The sequence below is a fragment of the Nerophis ophidion genome, linkage group LG14, assembly GCF_033978795.1.
Source record: "Nerophis ophidion isolate RoL-2023_Sa linkage group LG14, RoL_Noph_v1.0, whole genome shotgun sequence".
NCBI classification, from domain to species: Eukaryota; Metazoa; Chordata; class Actinopteri; order Syngnathiformes; family Syngnathidae; genus Nerophis; species Nerophis ophidion.
The window spans coordinates 53,508,870-53,528,157 of record NC_084624.1 but is presented as its reverse complement, the minus strand read 5'-3'; the positions used below and the strand labels follow the sequence as shown (position 1 = coordinate 53,528,157).

At 42.2% G+C, this 19,288-nt stretch overlaps 1 protein-coding gene across 1 annotated transcript; it reads left to right on the top strand.

Annotated features, from left to right (window-relative positions):
- The first annotated feature begins 6,096 nt into the window (after positions 1 to 6,096).
- LOC133568861 (oxygen-regulated protein 1) lies at positions 6,097 to 15,895 on the top strand. Its single transcript, XM_061921043.1, has 4 exons — positions 6,097 to 6,507; positions 8,477 to 9,127; positions 9,217 to 9,376; positions 10,966 to 15,895. Exons 2-4 carry the CDS (start codon positions 8,486 to 8,488, stop codon positions 15,609 to 15,611), a joined length of 5,448 nt encoding a protein of 1,815 aa, XP_061777027.1. The 5' UTR covers positions 6,097 to 6,507; positions 8,477 to 8,485; the 3' UTR covers positions 15,612 to 15,895.
- Positions 15,896 to 19,288: the final 3,393 nt, after the last annotated feature.

Here is a 19,288-nt window from a genome sequence, read left to right as displayed (position 1 = left end):
TGGGGGGCTTCTAATACTAATCAAATATCATCCTATAGATACAAACCCCGTTTCCATATGAGTTGGGAAATTGTGTTAGATGTAAATTTATAAATATGCTGCCGCCCAAACGCCGTCTTTTTCATGGACCCCCCTGCTTATTTCAGCAAGAGAATGCCAAGCCATATACAGCACGTGTTACAACAGCGTGGCTTCGTAGTAAAAGAGTGCGGGTACTTTCCTGGCCCGCCTGCAGTCCAGACCTGTCTCCCATGGAAAATGTGTGGCGCATTATGAAGCGTAAAATACGACAGCAGAGACCCCGGATTGTTGAACGACTGAAGCTCTACATAAAACAAGAATGGGAAAGAATTCCACTTTCAAAGCTTCAATAAATAGTTTCCTCAGTTCCCAAACGTTTATTGAGTGTTGTTAAAAGAAAAGGTGATGTAACACAGTGGTGAACATGCCCTTTCCCAACTACTTTGGCACGTGTTGCAGCCATGAAATTCTAAGTTAATTATTATTTGCAAAAAAAAATTAAAGTTTATGAGTTTGAACATAAAATATCTTGTCTTTGTAGTGCATGGGTGTCAAACTCTGGCCCGCGGGCCTAATATGGCCCGCCGTTTAATTTCATTTGGCCCTTGAGGCAATATCAAATTAGCATTCAAGCTGGCCCGCCGGTAACACCACATTCACCGCTAATACTCATACTTGCCAACCCTCCCGATTTTCCTGGGAGACTCCCAAAGTTTAGTGCCCTTCCCGAAAATCTCCCTGGGCAACCATTCTCCCGATTTCCACCCTGACAACAATATTGGGAGCGTGCCTTAAAGGCACTGCCTTTAGTGTCCTCTACAACATATCGTCACGTCCTCTTTTCCTCCATATAAACAGCGTGCTGGCCAAGTTACATAATATATGCAGCTTTCACACACACATACTTGGTCAACAGCCATACAGGTCACACTGAGGGTGGCCGTATAAACAACTTTAACATTGTTACAAATATGCGCCACACTGTGAACCCACACCAAACAAGAATGACAAAACACATTTTGGGAGAACACCCGCACCGTAACACAACATAAACATAACAGAACAAATACCCAGAACTCCTTGCAGCACTAACTCTTCCGAAATGCTAAAATATACACCCCCCACTAGCACCGAACCCCACCCACCTAATTTTTATTTTATTTTCAATTGTATTAGCCTGTGCAAAAAGTTAATGTTGATATTTACCTCAGAAGGCTGCAAATAGAAAAGAGGCATTCATTTTTTAAATTATATTTTATTTAATATACCACTGATGTTTTTTTGTTTGTTTTTTGAAAGTTGATTTTGCACTATTATGTTATATAAGCTCTGCCTGTTCCATGGGAGGAAGCCCGAGTACCCGGAGGGAACCCACGCAGTCACGGGGAGAACATGCAAACTCCACACAGAAAGATCCCGAGCCCGGGATTGAATCCAGGATTACTCAGGACCTTTTATTGTGAGGCAGATGCACTAACCCCTGTGACACCGTGCTGCCCTATTTAAGCCTTGCTTGTTCAATATTCATCGCGAAACTTGTTTGGGTCCCTACTTAAAGGTTAATTTGTTCAACCTTGGCCCGCGGCTTTGTTCAGTTTTACATTTTTTGGCCCACTCTGTATTTGAGTTTGACACCCCTGTTGTAGCATATTCAACTGAATATGGGTTGAAAATTACTTGCAAATCATTGTATTCTGTTTATATTTACATCTAACACACTTTCCCCACTCATATGGAAACGTGGTTTGTATTTGCAACCACAAATTCATGACTAGATTTGACAAATGTTGGCATAATAATGTGTTTCAACACTTATGTCCATTGAGGGCGCCAAAACACTAATTCTTATAACCAGAACTTTTCTTTTTTTTTTTGTACATTTTGCTCAGAATGACCAAAAATGATGCAATATATATAAATCTTAACAGCTGCTTGACAAAGTTACTAAGTACATTATTCATTGTTTGGCCACATCAATCAATCAATCAATGTTTATTTATATAGCCCCAAATCACAAATGTCTCAAAGGACTGCACAAATCATTACGACTACAACATCCTCGGAAGAACCCACAAAAGGGTAAGGAAAACTCACACCCAGTGGGCAGGGAGAATTCACATTCAGTGGGACGCCAGTGACAATGCTGACTATGAGAAACCTTGGAGAGGACCCCAGATGTGGGCAAACCCCCCCCCCCCCCCCCCCCCCCCCCTCTAGGGGACCGAAAGCAATGGATGTCGAGCGGGTCTAACATGATACTGTGAAAGTTCAATCCATAGTGGCTCCAAGACAGCAGTGAAAGTCCCGTCCACAGGAAACCATCTCAAGCGGATCAGCAGCGTAGAGATGTCCCCAACCGATACAGGCGAGCGGTCCATCCTGGGTCTCGACTCTGGACAGTCAGTACTTCATCCATGGTCATCGGACCGGACCCCCTCCACAAGGGAGGGGGGGACATAGGAGAAAGAAAAGAAGCGGCAGATCAACTGGTCTAAAAATGTGAAATGAAAACCCTACATGAAATAGAATATCTTTTAGTACTAATTTTGAATATTTTTAGCTGAATAAACAAATGGCTCCTAGTTGACGTGGGAATCTGTCAGTGTTGGGACCTCTCTGTTTAGTCTGAGGTGTCCAAAGTTAGGCCCAAATCTATTTTATGTGTAATTTTTTGACAAATTAGGTTTGACCCTAATTGGCTTCTTTGCCACACATTATACACACAAAGCAAAGATGGGGATGTTTTGTCGGCATACATTGAGGTTGTTTGAACATCTTTAATGCACACAATGTATCAAAGCCACAACCCGTCCTTCAATTTTTTCCGTACGGGACCCTCGCTGGAATAAGTTTGGACACCCCTGATTTAAGGGACATAGGTCACCCTCCTAAAGACACACTAGTGGAGGCCCTTAGGGATATTTTCGTTCACTTTATTCTAAAAGCGCCAAATTTGGCACAAGTGTAGCTCAGGGCATACTTAAATGATTTAGCTAGGGCGCCCGCGCCGGTGACCTTTGGGGTCGCCACAGCGGCCAATCAAATATGGCTGCCACTCTAACATTTGAAACAGATGAGCTACAAATGTACACTTGGTGTCTATTTCATGTGTTTTGACAATTAGAAATATGTTGGAATGCTCAATTTTATTTTTGGGTGTGTCTAGACCCCTATTTTGCATATTTCCAAGTGGCGTTTTGCTATTCTGAAGACATTGGACGTAACTTGGGCATTGTTACGAGTAAAACCTGGTGCAACATGGCTATGTTGTCAGTATGGTGTCAAGGCGTGGACTTTGGTGGGGTTTGTTTTCCCAAGGTGCAAAGCGACTGGATCGGACACAATGTGAAGGTAACGACAACTCAAAAAAGGAACAAACGAAAGGCGCTCACAGACGAGGTAGAAAAACTTGACTTTAAAACAAAACTATTACTACAACATAAACTATGGACATAAAACACAACTGGCAAACCATGGCATGAATAACAAAACTTACGGGGAACAATAAAAGAGCATGGATCATCAGCACGGAGCAAGGTTGTGTCGAGGATGATGTCGCCAGGCTGACTGCCTGGCAACTACAGGCTTAAATAGGGCTGTGGTGCTTGAAAACAGGTGCGTGAGTTCAAATGAATCAGGTGCGTGAGTCGTGAGGACAGATGAACTGATTGGTAGACATGGAAACAAAACAGTGGAGTGAAAAAATAGGAACTAATGGAGTCTTGAAGTAATCTAACACAATTAAACAAAACATGATCACAAAGACATGACATTTGGAAATTAAAGTACTCCATCACACCCAAGACAATTTGGCACACACGCACACACCTCCCCTCCTCCACCCCACGCCTTCACCACCGCTTGTTTCCCCTCGGGGCCTTCCAAGGCTCCAACTCCCCCCCCTCTTCTGTGCGAGTTGTCGTGATTAAATGTAACGTGTTTATGTGTGCATTGCAAATGAGTTTTTTCCCCTTGGACTCAACCTGGACCCCCTCCCATGGTTCCAGCCTTTGACTGATATTTTTTTACTCTTCCCAATATCACCTTTTTCCCAAGCTTTTTTAAGGAGTGCCGTAAAAATGGCTGATCCATTGGCGGCCCCGTCTTGTCTCCCTGTAACGTATGTCTGCTCTTAGTGGGACTGTGCCCAAAATGTACTTTTCCGTTCTTATCTGTCTTGTGCATGTTAAGAATTGACAATAAATCATTTCCATTCTATTCCATAATAAGCTAATATAGCTAATACAGACACTTAAATCGTGCATTTCCTTCATTATAACACTTATATAAGACTTTTAAAGTCATTTTGATAGTAGGCTAATACAGACACTTACATCATGTGTTGCCTTCCTTATGAGGCTTATTTACGGCTTTTAATTTTTTGTGGCTCCAGACGGATTACTTTTTTGTATTGTTGGTCCAATATGGCTCTTTTAAAATTTTGGGTTGCCGACTCCTGCTCCAGGTAAAGGTAGACAAATACAAAATGCACTTTTTTTGACTAACTGCATTGAAGTGAATTAAACTACAAGAAGTGATGTCAAGCATCCACTGTTAACGATATTGAGCGTAGTCTACAATACAATGCCCTAAAATGTTGGTACTACTTCATGTTCTACATCAGATGAGTCGCCCGCAGGCCTGTTCTAAAAATAGCTCAAATAGCAGCACTTACCAGTGAGCTGCCTCTATTATTTAAATTGTATTTATTTACTTGCAAGCTGGTCTCGCTTTGCTCGACATTTTTAATTCTAAGAGAGACAAAACTCAAATAGAATTGGAAAATCCAAGAAAATATTTTAAAGACTTGGTCTTCACTTAGTTAAATAAATTAATTTATTTTTTTACTTTGCTTCTTATAACTTTCAGAAAGACAATTTTAGAGAAAAAATACAACCTTAAAAATGATTTTAGGATTTTTAAACACATATACCTTTTTGCCTTTTAAATTCCTTCCTCTTCTTTCCTGACAATTTAAATCAATGTTCAAGTAATTATTATTTTTCTATTGTAAAGAATAATACCTTCATTTTAATTTAATTCTTCATTTTAGCTTCTGTTTTTTTGACGAAGAATATTTGTGAAATATTTCTTCAAACCTATTATGGTTAAAATGAAAAAAAAAATATTCTGTCAAATCTAGAAAATCTGTAGAATCAAATTTAAATCTTATTTGGAAGTCTTTAGAATTTCTTTTAAAATTTTTGTTCTGGAAAATCTAGAAGATAAAATGATTTGTCTTTGTTAGAAATATAGCTTGGTCCAATTTGTTATATATTCTAACAAAGTGCAGATTGGATTTTAACCTATTTAAAACATGTCATCAAAATTCTAAAATTAATCTTGATCAGGAAAAATTACTAATGATGTTCCATAAATTATTATAATTTTTTTTTTCAAAAAGATTCGAATTAGCTAGTTTTTCTCTTCATTTTTTTGGGTTGAATTTTGAATTTTAAAGAGTCGAAATTGAAGATAAACTATGTTTCAAAATTAAATTTTCATTTTGTTCGTGTTTTCTCCTCTTTTAAACCGTGTTTTTTTCATCTTTTATTCTCTACAAAAAACCTTCCGTAAAAGGAAAAAAAAACGTACGACGAAATGACAGACAGAAATACCCATATATATATATATATATATATATATATATATATATATGTATATATATATATATATATATATATAAATGTGTCTTGGTTGGATTATCCAGAGAATAGTGCTCGATACCGTGGTAGAGCGCAATATGTATGTGTGGGAAAAATCACAAGACTACTTCATCTCTACAGAACTGTTTCATGAGGGGTTCCCTCAATCATCATGAGATTTTCTCCTGATGATTGTGTATCAAACTGGTTGGTAGCCCTTCGCATTAATCAGTACCCAAGAAGTAGCTCTTGGTTTCAAAAAGGTTGGTGACCCCTGGTCTACATGGTATGGCGAGCTTCCCCGGTCTCCTTTAGGTGTGTGCACTACCACACTCTTGCTCATGCAGTCGCACACACTCTTCCAACTAATCCCTATTAGGCCAAGACATCCCCAATCTGATTATGCAGGCTACTTGCAGATGCTAGCAGTTCAAGTCAACTGTGCAGGAGAGAGGATTCCTTCCTGATATCGTTTGAACTGAGGATACCATTAACTTCCATCCTCATTGCAACACTTTCTAAGCCTAAAAGTGAGCTCCAGTTTTTCTTTCAAATGGAAACCGGGTGGTTAATGAGTAAGTGATGTCTACCAGAGTTAGAATCCCGTTCTTCCACGCACATTTATTTCTGAAACAACACAAACGGTGTGTTGAGGTTTTTGCTGTTTTTTTGAATGCTGGCCTTACTTTGGAATGCCGGACCAAGATTAAGCAAATTGGCCACCGTGCTACATGGCCTAAAATAGCCTTGGGACACGGCTGAGAGGCTTTGACCTCAGCTTGGACAATGACGGATACTACCTTGCTGTGTTCTCTGAATCCGCTGCAATGTGAGAAATAAGGTAAGTTGAGATGTAGAATACACGCCCTGAAGTCTGCTTTGACTCAGTTGCTTCAATGGCGATGGTTATGTCTCGCTTCGTACCAGTTGATATTGAGGCTTTATGTTTTGCTCCAGGCAAGGAAGGCAATCACTATTTTGTCTAGATTTGATTAATTACAGCTTATTTTGAAATGTTTGTGTTCTACTTGTGGTCGAACAGAAGCTCTACAGAGAAAATAATTCCACTGATTTGTTTACATAACATGATTGCTGTGTTTAATTACAGTGTTTGTGAAGAACGCAATTAAGTTAAAGATATAAAGAATTGGTTGACTTCCAAATCAAAACAATGTTTTATCTTATATATTCAATCAATCAATCAATGTTTACTTATATAGCCCTAAATCACTAGTGTCTCAAAGGGCTGCACAAACCACTACGACATCCTCGGTAGGCCCACATAAGGGGAAGGAAAACTCACACCCAGTGGGACGTCGGTGACAATGATGACTATGAGAACCTTGGAGAGGAGGAAAGCAATGGATGTCGAGCGGGTCTAACATGATACTGTGAAAGTTCAATCCATAATGGATCCAACATAGTCGCGAGAGTGCCGTTCACAGCGGAGCCAGCAGGAAACCATCCCAAGCGGAGGCGGATCAGCAGCGCAGAGATGTCCCCAGCCGATACACAGGCAAGCAGTACATGGCCACCGGATCGGACCGGACCCCCTCCACAAGGGAGAGTGGGACATAGAAGAAAAAGAAAAGAAACGGCAGATCAACTGGTCTAAAAAGGGAGTCTATTTAAAGGCTAGAGTATACAAATGAGTTTTAAGGTGAGACTTAAATGCTTCTACTGAGGTGGCATCTCGAACTGTTACCGGGAGGGCATTCCAGAGTACTGGAGCCCGAACGGAAAACGCTCTATAGCCCGCAGACTTTTTTTGGGCTTTGGGAATCACTAATAAGCCGGAGTCCTTTGAAGGCAGATTTCTTGCCGGGACATATGGTACAATACAATCGGCAAGATAGGATGGAGCTAGACCGTGTAGTATTTTATACGTAAGTAGTAAAACCTTAAAGTCACATCTTAAGTGCACAGGAAGCCCGTGCAGGTGAGCCAGTATAGGTATATATGTATGTATATATGTATATAAAGGTATATACAGTATAGGTATATATGTATGTATATATGTATATAAAGGTATATACAGTGTAGGTATATATGTATGTATATATGTATATAAAGGTATATACAGTACAGGCGTAATGTGATCAAACTTTCTTGTTCTTGTCAAAAGTCTAGCAGCCGCATTTTGTACCAACTGTAATCTTTTAATGCTAGACATGGGGAGACCCGAAAATAATACGTTACAGTAGTCGAGGCGAGACGTAACAAACGCATGGATAATGATCTCAGCGTCTTTAGTGGACAGAATGGAGCGAATTTTAGCGATATTACGGAGATGAAAGAAGGCCGTTTTAGTAACGCTTTTAATGTGTGACTCAAAGGAGAGAGTTGGGTCGAAGATAACACCCAGATTCTTTACCGTGTCGCCTTGTTTAATTGTTTGCTTGTCAAATGTTAGAGTTGTATCATTAAATAGAGTTCGGTGTCTAGCAGGACCGATAATCAGCATTTCCGTTTTTTTGGCGTTGAGTTGCAAAAAGTTAGCGGACATCCATTGTTTAATTTCATTAAGACACGCCTCCAGCTGACTACAATCCGGCGTGTTGGTCAGCTTTAGGGGCATGTAGAGTTGGGTGTCATCAGCATAACAGTGAAAGCTAACACCGTATTTGCGTATGATGTCACCTAGCGGCAGCATGTAGATGCTGAAGAGTGCAGGGCCAAGGACCGAACCCTGCTTATACTACTTGTAGATTGTGCGGATGTACCTAATGTTGAGTGTGTGTCATGACAGTATCGAACACAATATTTCAGTGCAATACACATGTCATAAATGTTGTGTGTGGTCTCCACAGTCACTCAACATGAGCAACACGCCCACACAGGACAAGGCCCTGCAGAGGGTTTCCTCGACCAGCGGGCACACATTACCCTCCCGATCAGTCCAGCCCCCGTCGGACCCCTCAGTCCCTAAGCGGCTATGCTTTTACAAAAGCGGCGATCATAAATTCAGCGGGCACCGCATGGTTATAAATGGCCGCACCTTCAAGACATTCGACGCCCTCCTCGACGCCCTATCCGAAAAAGTGCCTCTGCCCTTCGGGGTGCGGACCATCAGCACTCCTCGAGGGACACACTTCGTCAAGGGACTGGATGATTTACAGGACGGGGGCTGCTATCTTTGCTCCGACCAGAGGCGGGTCAAGCCTCTGAACCTGGAGGAGGTGAGCCGACGGCAGGTACCCTGGAACACCCCGAGAGCCTTCATTGCGGGGCGGTGGAGGCGGCAGGGGGACGGAACTGGCAACAGGCCGGCAAAAGTGACACAGCGTGTGGCCGTGAGAACTCCAAAGAGGCTGGTGGTCATCAGGAACAAGGATCCCACGGTTAGACGCACCATTGTGCTGCAGAAACGCACGGCGCCCACCTTTGACGCTCTGCTGGACTACCTCTCCCAGGTTTTGCAGTTTCCGGTGCTGAAACTCTACTCTGTCGACGGTAGAAGAGTGAGTATCTTCATGACATTTCACTTCATTTCTCAGGTAACCTTCAGTGATGACTCCCAGGAGGTGTTTTGTCTTTTCTTTTCTTCCAGATTGGCGGTCTGGCAGCCCTAATCTTGTGCTCTGGATTCATCGTGGCAGCAGGCAATGAGCCATTCATGATAGGCAATCACAGCTTTCATGGGACGAGCCAGGCGGTTCAGGCGATGTTCATGGGGGTCGTGCAAGCATCCACACAACACCCTCAAACACGTAAGTATGTGGATCCTGAACATATCCAACATTATTATGTTTGGATGATGTAAACAGTATAGTTACTAAAAAGAAAATCAAAAGTCCGAGAACAAGAATACTGTTTGAAAAGATCTTGACGGTTTATTTTTGGAGACATTGCCACCATTCTTCTTTTCAGAATGCAGCAGTCGTTTTGTCTCTCATATTGATTGTGAAGGACAGGCAAAATAAAGATAAAAAAGTGCAGTTCCCATTTAACATTTTTATGCTAATGTTAACTAATTAACGATGCTGACCTGTGTATCCGCTCTGGATGGTCTCCTGCTGGCCCCTCTATGGACTGGACTCTCACACTATTAACTAGATCCACCATGGACTGGACTCTCACACTATTAACTAGATCTACTATGGACTGGACTCTCACACTATTAACTAGATCCACTATGGACTGGACTCTCACACTATTATGTTAGATCCGCTATGGACTGGACTCTTACACTATTATGTTAGATCAACTACGGACTGGACTCTCACTATTATGTTAGATCCGCTATGGACTGGACTCTTACACTATTATGTTAGATCGACTACGGACTGGACTCTCCCTATTATGTTAGATCCACTATGGACTGGACTCTCACTATTATGTTAGATCCACTATGGACTGGACTCTTACACTATTATGTTAGATCAACTACGGACTGGACTCTCACTATTATGTTAGATCGACTATGGACTGGACTCTCACTATTATGTTAGATCCACTATGGACTGGACTCTCACACTATTATGTTAGATCGTCTATGGACTGGACTCTCACACTATTATGTTAGATCCACTACGGACTGGACTCTCACGATTATGTTGGATCCACTATGGACTGGACTCTCACACTATTAACTAGATCCACTATGGACTGGACTCTCACACTATTATGTTAGATCCACTATGGACTGGACTCTCACACTATTATGTTAGATCCACTATGGACTGGACTTTCACTATTATGTTAGATCCACTATGGACCGGACTCTCACAATATATTGTTAGATCCACTATGGACCGGACTCTCACACTATTATGTTAGATCCACTATGGAACTATGGACTGGACGTTCACACTATTATTTTAGATCCACTATGGACTGGACTCTCAAACTATTATTTTAGATCCACCATGGACTGGACTCACACACTATTATGTTAGATCCACTACAGACTGGACTCTCACACAATTATGTTAGATCCACTATGGACTGGACTCTCACAATATTACCTAGATCTACTACGGACTACACTTTCACAATATTATGTTAGATCCGCATGTGTGGGGTTGGGGGTCCTCACATCTGCGGTCCCCTCCAAAGTTTCTCATTGTCCTATTGGGTCGAGTTTTTCCTTGCCCTGATGTGTGATCTGAGCAGAGGATGTCGTTGTGGCTCGTGCAGCCCTTTGAGACACTCGTGATTGAGGGCGTCATCAGTAAACATTGATTGATTGATTGATTGATTGATTGAATTACAACATAATAATATTACCAGCAGAGTGATAACCATCTATCCTTCCTTTCTTCTTTCCCATCTTTCACTACCCAATTGCCCAATAAAGACAACAACAAATTACTTTCCGGTGGAAGATGCTCCAGAAACTTTTCCTTATCATCTGAGCAATATATCATCAACCAGATAAACAAATCTCGAAACGGAAGTACGGACAGTCGGAATCTTTGCGCTGGATCTAGATTTAGCAGTACGTGCCTGGAGGAGTGCGGGACCACTGGGGCGGATAACGAGCACCACACTCCCATTTTACCTCCGGACGACGACATCGAGAAATCTTTCCGAGTGAATCAAGACGGCAGCATGACCGTGGAGATGAAAGTGCGCCTGACCATCAAGGAGGAGGAAATGCTCCACTGGACCACCACGGTCAGCCGCCCCAGGAGGACAGTTCGCACCTTAGTAACAGAGTCAGGCAACATTTCACCTGACTCCAACATCTATGTTGCCAAAGAGCCCTCAAATATATGTAAAGATGGGGAAAAAAAGGAAAATCAGCCTACCACAAATGAAGATGTTAGTTTTAATGACAGCCAGGAATCGAAAGTTGCAAGAAAATGTTCTAGACGAACACCTACTCCTGGTCCTTGTCGTGTGCAGAAGCAGGCGTCTGTTGAGAGTGTGAAGATGCTGACTGACACCGGGGTGCAAGAGAGCACATTTGGCCATTATTCCTGTACAAAGAGGACTGCTGAAGGACACACAGCTGAGGGATTCTGCATAATAAGACAGGGCAGCGGCACCCAACTTGTTCCAAAGCACCGGAAGTCTCTTCTAAAAGGTTCATTCAACAACACCTCTTTCCACAAGTCCACAGGAGTTGCAGAGGTTCTTAAGATAGAAAATACCGGCTTGGATGTTAGAGAGACTGTGATGCATATTTATGAGAGTCAAGGCTGCTACAATAATTACCTTGTAAATGAGGGGTCTGGTGCAGAAGATGAACCTTGGCATTGTTCATCGGTAGGACCACAAAGCAATCCGTCCACTGCCTCAGGGCCAACTTCCAGCAATGAAATTGACTTTAGCAGGCAGCAACAGACTGCTGAATCACTCCAAAGACAGAAAGAAGAGATGCTGTCATTGTCGTCAGAGCCACAGGCAAACAGTATTTCTTCTACGTCTAAAAACAAAACTGAAAATGTCCCACCGAATAAGCTCCAGAAAAATACAGATACCAAAAAGGCCTCACAGTCAGGTTTAGCTGGTAAAAAGTATGACAGCTCTGGCAGACTGACAAAGCAAGGCACAAATCTATCAACTGACAAGATCAGTAGCCATGCTGGCAAAGCGAAAAACGGTTCATCAGAAAGTGCTAAAAGTGGTCTAAACCGTAAAGTAGACCGGACAAATAGACATGAAAAGGAATCAGAATCAGCATTTAGAGCTTCAACCGAGGAACACAACAAGAATGAAGCGGCTAAGGATAACGGTCACAATGTCAATACCCCGTCAGTAAGGCCTGTGATGAAAAAGAACGTTTCAGATCTTTTAAAGCTCCAAAGGTCACTCGGTTCAAGAAAAAAGACCCAATCCACGAATGGCAAAAGGCTATCATCCTTAGAGTTGAGACAGAATGTTTCCAAGGCTTCTCTTAATCCAACCCCCTCTGAAATACACCAATATGTTGAGAACTGGTTAGAGGACGTCACTCCAGACCCAGTGGCGTACATTGAGAAGGCAACCACAGTTGAGACGGACTCACAAACAAAGGTATTATTTCAGCTAGGTTGTGATTCAGAAATGGAGGAAAACAACCACACCCAGAACGACCCGCAAGAGTACTATAAGTCACATTGTAATGATTTGACAAAGTTGTCTCCTTCAGTTTCACTTGGAGGGCAAACAATTCCCCGGGGGCCAAATGAACAGAAGCTGAAAGGTGATTCAGTTCTAAGTGACACATTCAAATCCGTCCACCAAACAAATTGCATAGGGTCAAATCAAAGTTTTAAATTAACCCATTTAACGGACAGTGAGTCACCCAAATGGCCAAATAAAGATTTAACAACTGTCCTGCAGCAACTTTGTTTGTCAATTCAGTCCACCCACAAATTGGTCAGTCCACTTGATTTCTCATCCAATGTGGCTTCATTGTTTGGCTCTTCATGCAATGCCTTCTTGTCATTCTTGTTTGCGAGTGCTGTGAGAGACATTTTAGCCGACAATGTCCTCCCTGAAGCCTTGCTTATTGTCAAATCCCTGCAAGACATCTCTGCCATCGAGGACCAGAATGAGCAAGTTGCAAGACTGACTGATTTGCACAGTGGAGCGTCTTCTGAGCTAATTAAGTGCTGGACGGATTTCCAGACTTTAACTGAAAATATGGAGACCGAATCTCTTGTTGCCAAAGTTCTAGAAGACAAAGATGAAGTTTGTGAGAGAGATGCGTTTGAAGTCTGGGGTTTGGGGCTTGATGAGTTAATGAAGGAGCTGAGTATGCCCTACGAACTCAGAGCAGAGATTTCTTCAGCAATTCGCCAAGGAACAATTTTACCTTTGAAACTACAGTGTAATCAAACAAACCACCCAGGTGTGGAGTCAGTTGTGCTAGACTGTGACACTGAATCAAAACAATTTTTCGACAGTGCTCATTGTAATGAAAACCCAACTGGTAAAGATATCACTGTGGGGACGATGACTCAGTCTGAAGAAGAACGAGTTAAGAAAGGAGGCCTAAATGCAGAAGAATCCAAAGTATTGCAAATAGAGACAGATGAATCCTCAGTAGACAAGACAAATGTAGCAGTGGTGAAGGGAGAAGAAGACCACATGATGGAGAATGAGAAGGCAGTGGTTCAAGGAGAGAAAGATCAGGATGCAAGGGAGACTAAACTAAAACAAAGTGAAGGGGACACAGAAGAGGAAGCAATGAGTAAAGAAAGTGAAGCAAACACAGGACAAGAAGAACAATCAGATCAGGAAGAAGAGGAGCATCAAGTAGAAGTAGCTGATTCAGAGGATGTAACAACAGATAAGGCTGAAAAAGAAGACAAGGTGGAAGATGTGGTGGCAAAGGATGAGGAGGGGAGTAGCGAGGAATGGAAAGAAGAGACATATGAGGTATACGAAGTAGAAAAGCAGGATGAAGACATCAAGGAAGAACGTGTGGGAGATCTTGTCGAGATGATTGAAAAAGTGGACAACGAAAAAGTGCAAGGAGAAAACACAGAAGAGGTAGAAACTAAACTGATTAGGGAGGACAGCCATGACAATAGTCACACCCCTGAACCTTTACCAGATGAAGAAGAAATTCATCCTGTTGTATTAGAACGGATAGAAAAGCAAGTTGAAGATAAGGAGGCAGAAGACGAATCTGCAGAAGGGAACATAGCTGTCGAGGAAGTGGAAATATCTAATCAGACACAAACTCAAGTGGAGAGGACAGATGGTGAAGATGATGATTATTTAAGGGAGGGATTTGGCAAAGAACCAAATGAAGAGTTGGACAATACAGGAAATGTTTCTGATGAAACCTTTAGAAAAAGTTCACAATCCAGTGAGATAGACGAGAATGAAAGCTTGGAGGCAAACATGGAAGTTGAAAATAGCAAGGAATCATATCTGAAGTATTTGTCTGATGAGCACTGTGAGGAGGAAGCAGCTAATGCAAATGACTCGTTTAACCAAGCACAGCTGCATCATCAAGGTAGAAGCAACAGCCTAAGCCACCCAGTCGAAATATCACAAGAACTCCTGGACTTTGTCAACTCTGCGCTGCAGTCTTCCTCGCTCATATTTACCTATGACGATCGCGGCAACATTAGGATAGAGCCGGATCGTGCCGGAATAGCTGAAACAAAGCAAACTCGTATTCCTGAGAACCAAAGGGATTGTTTGTATGGTTCAACATGCCTTCCGAGCCCAATAACTTCTGATTTGTCTGACTACAGACCAGAAAGTTTGGACAGTGGTGGATATCAAAGTCAGGACTCTGTAGACATAGTTTCGGAGAGTAGTGAAGAAGATTCTGATAAGGCAAATCTGGGGAAAAACTCCAAAGTGTCCATGGCAAATAATTCAAAAGGTGTACAACGCGAAGGAAGTATATCTTCTTGTGACTCCACATCAAAATTGGATAGCGACCCATTGACTGAATCAGAACAGCACCAAGACCCCAATGACGGCGTCTTGATTGACCAAGGTCGATGGCTGCTCAAGGAAAATCACCTCATAAGGAATTCGCCTCCGGTTTCTCAAGGCATGTATCAGGATTTGAACAGCAGCTCAGCTCAAGAGAACTCAAGTGAGGACTCTTCGACTCACCTTGCTAGTCAGCACACCCCCCTCACAGTTCTATCCTCATCAGAGCTGGAAGAAATGGCCAAACCTCGACCTCCAAGGTGCAGCTACTTCACCATGCCCCATGGAAGTGATTCAGACCCTTTCCCAGAGGATGCCAGTGACACAAGCAGGAGCAACGATACGAGCAGCTTGGAAGAGCAAGGGTTCAGGGTGTCGCCAACTATCGACACCTCCAAAACTTGGGCAAAGAACAACGGAAGCCTTTCTTCGTTTGTTTCAGTGGAGTTTAGAGTGCCAGACAGAAAAGTGCACCCAGAGGTAGGAGAGTCTTCCTTAACTGGGGAAGTAGTAAGAGGAACATCTGGTGGTCGGAGGGCAGTACTGCAGTCTCAAGACTCTTTAGATGCATCATCGCATGTGAGATGTGGGCAGTACTGCCTCATTCTATGACTAGAACTAGTCTTACCCGTAATTATTTCACAAGATCTTTGGAGAAATGTTTGTGATACATTTCCTTACGATACACAATTCTGCCAAAATATTAACCAGGCTTTATGGTCATGTTTATTCCATTACACCGCCTTGTTTTTTTTTAATGTTTCTTTGATACTATACAGTATAAAATATCAACTCATAATGAAGGTTTATAGCTAAGGACGGATAAGTGACAAAATGTGATGTTATATTGTATAAATATGTAAATGAGTCAATAAAATATTGCTCCATTCATACAAGTGCCATTTCTATTTACCCTTATCATACCATGCATTTAGGGCACGTCCAACTGGTAGGAGGCCACCGGGAAGACCCAGGACACGTTGGGAAGACTATGTCTCCCGGCTGGCCTGGGAACGCCTCGGGATCCCCTGGGAAGAGCTAGACGAAGTGGCTGGGGAGAGGGTAGTCTGGGCTTCCCTGCTTAGGCTGCTACCCCCGCAACCCGACCTCGGATAAGTGGAAGAAGATGGATGGATGGGTACCATGCATGGATAACAAATGTGATAACATTATTAGTGTTTCAAACAGGGGTGTCCAAGGTGCGGCCCGGGGGCCATTTGCAGCCCACAGGTAATTTTTTAATGACCCCACAGAACGTTGTAAAAATACAAATAAAAAACAAAACATAAAAAGTTTTATAAAAGAGCCAACAGGTGAAATGTAATAAGAAAATGTTGCAATGTTGACTCTAATAACACATAGCTGCCATGCAGGCTGTTTGTTTCTTTAAAAAAATAATAATGAATCAAAATTAATGATATTATGAATTATTGACCTATTCAAAGCTCCAATATATTAAATATTCCACTTTGAGATATTCTTTGGAGAAAATGTTGCATATTTTGTGTTTGCAATGTGAAAAGTAAACTGTTTTTTTTAATTTGTTTTAAAAATGGCGTAAAACAAACAAACAAAAAACATAAACAACAATAAAACTTATAATCTGAAGTTGATCTGGAAGTTATTGTGTTAAAAGTAAACAGTTAATCAAATGTATAATTTATTTTTTAACACTTTAATGAGTAGGACCCTTTTGGATCTCCAATAATTTCATATATGTAAGCAAAAAAAATGTTTTTAAGTGTCATTGTTAAAAAAACCTAATAATATGAATTAAAATCTATGTTGTTATGAGTAATTGACTTTTTTAAGGCTCCAATTATTATATAATCTCAAACTTTCCACTTAAAAATTGTATTGGGTGAAAATATCACATTGTGGAGAGACGCAGCCGACGGGCCGACAGCGGGCTAAGAAACATGATTGTCCTGACAAAGATGGAGGCCAGGAGGCGGGGCATGCAGCAGAGACAACAGCAATCAGCGCAAGGTGCGTACACCACACAGCTGCGCTCAATCTCATTACCTTCTGCGGCAGCATAAAAAGGGGGAAGGAGGAACATTCAGGGAGAGGTAGGAGAAGGAACCCGCTGACGAGACCGACCACGAGCGAGACGACCGAGACCCGGAAAACAATGAGCCCCGCAATAGACGCGCATACCGGCCACAGCAAGCAGGAAGAGCCAGCACACTGAAAAGTGGAGCGACAGGAAGGCAAGACGACTTTATGTTTGTTGAAATAATAAACCAAAGTCAAACCTGTTATGATGCGTCGTGTGATAGATGGCACCGCAACCCACACCAGGACGGCAGGAAGTCCCTCACATACATATTTTGTGTTTCTTTCCATAAAAAAACAGGGTTGTCTTTGACAAAAAGAGCATACAACTTAAATCTTTAATAACGTTTTATTGACAGATGGACCTAATGTCGATCATAATATTTTATTAGAACGTATCAAAACACGAATTGGTATGTCAGACTTAGCCCTGTCTTGGTTTGACTCTTATCTTACTGATAGGATGCAGTGTGTCTCCCATAACAATGTGACCTCGGACTACGTTAAGGTAACGTGTGGAGTTCCCCAGGGTTCGGTCCTTGGCCCTGCAATCTTCAGCATCTACATGCTGCCGCTAGGTGACATCATACGCAAATACGGTGTTAGCTTTCACTGTTATGCTGATGACACCCAACTCTACATGCCCCTAAAGCTGACCAACACGCCGGATTGTAGTCAGCTGGAGGCGTGTCTTAATGAAATTAAACAATGGATGTCCACTAATTTTTCGCAACTCAACGCCCAAAAAATGGAAATGCTGATTATCGGTCCTGCTAGACACCGACCTCTATTTAATAATACAACTCTAACATTTGACAACCAAACAATTAAACAAGGCGACACGGTAAAGAATCTGGGTATTATCTTCGACCCAACTCTCTCCTTTGAGGCACACATTAAAAGCGTTACTAAAACGGCCTTCTTTCATCTCCGTAATATCGCTAAAATTCGCTCCATTTTGTCCACTAAAGACGCTGAGATCATTATCCATGCGTTTGTTACGTCTCGCCTCGATTACTGTAACGTATTATTTTCGGGTCTCCCCATGTCTAGCATTAAAAGATTACAGTTGGTACAAAATGCGGCTGCTAGACTTTTGACAAGAACAAGAAAGTTTGATCACATTACGCCTGTACTGTATATACCTTTATATACATATATACATACATATATACCTGTACTGTATATACCTTTATATACATATATACATACATATATACCTATACTGGCTCACCTGCACTGGCTTCCTGTGCACTTAAGATGTGACTTTAAGGTTTTACTACTTACGTATAAAATACTACACGGTCTAGCTCCATCCTATCTTGCCGATTGTATTGTACCATATGTCCCGGCAAGAAATCTGCCTTCAAAGGACTCCGGCTTATTAGTGATTCCCAAAGCCCAAAAAAGTCTGCGGGCTATAGAGCGTTTTCCGTTCGGGCTCCAGTACTCTGGAATGCCCTCCCGGTAACAGTTCGAGATGCCACCTCAGTAGAAGCATTTAAGTCTCACCTTAAAACTCATTTGTATACTCTAGCCTTTAAATAGACTCCCTTTTTAGACCAGTTGATCTGCCGCTTCTTTTCTTTTTCTCCTATGTCCCACTCTCCCTTGTGGAGGGGGTCCGGTCCGATCCGGTGGCCATGTACTGCTTGCCTGTGTATCGGCTGGGGACATCTCTGCGCTGCTGATCCGCCTCCGCTTGGGATGGTTTCCTGCTGGCTCCGTTGTGAACGGGACTCTCGCTGCTGTGTTGGATCCGCTTTGGACTGGACTCTCGCGACTGTGTTGGATCCATTATGGATTGAACTTTCACAGTATCATGTTAGACCCGCTCGACATCCATTGTTTTCCTCCTCTCCAAGGTTCTCATAGTCATCATTGTCACCGACGTCCCACTGGGTGTGAGTTTTCCTTGCCCTTATGTGGGCCTACAGAGGATGTCGTAGTGGTTTGTGCAGCCCTTTGAGACACTAGTGATTTAGGGCTATATAAGTAAACATTGATTGATTGATTGATATAGTGCAGGGGTCGGGAACCTTTTTGGCTGAGAGAGCCATGAAAGCCAAATATTTCAAAATGTATTTCCGTGAGAGCCATATAATATTTTTTAACACTGAATACAACTAAATGCGTGCATTTTTAAGTCAGACCAACATTTTGAGGGTGCAATAAGTTGGGGCGGTATAGCTCGGTCGGTAGAACGGCCGTGCCAGTAACTTGGGGGTTGC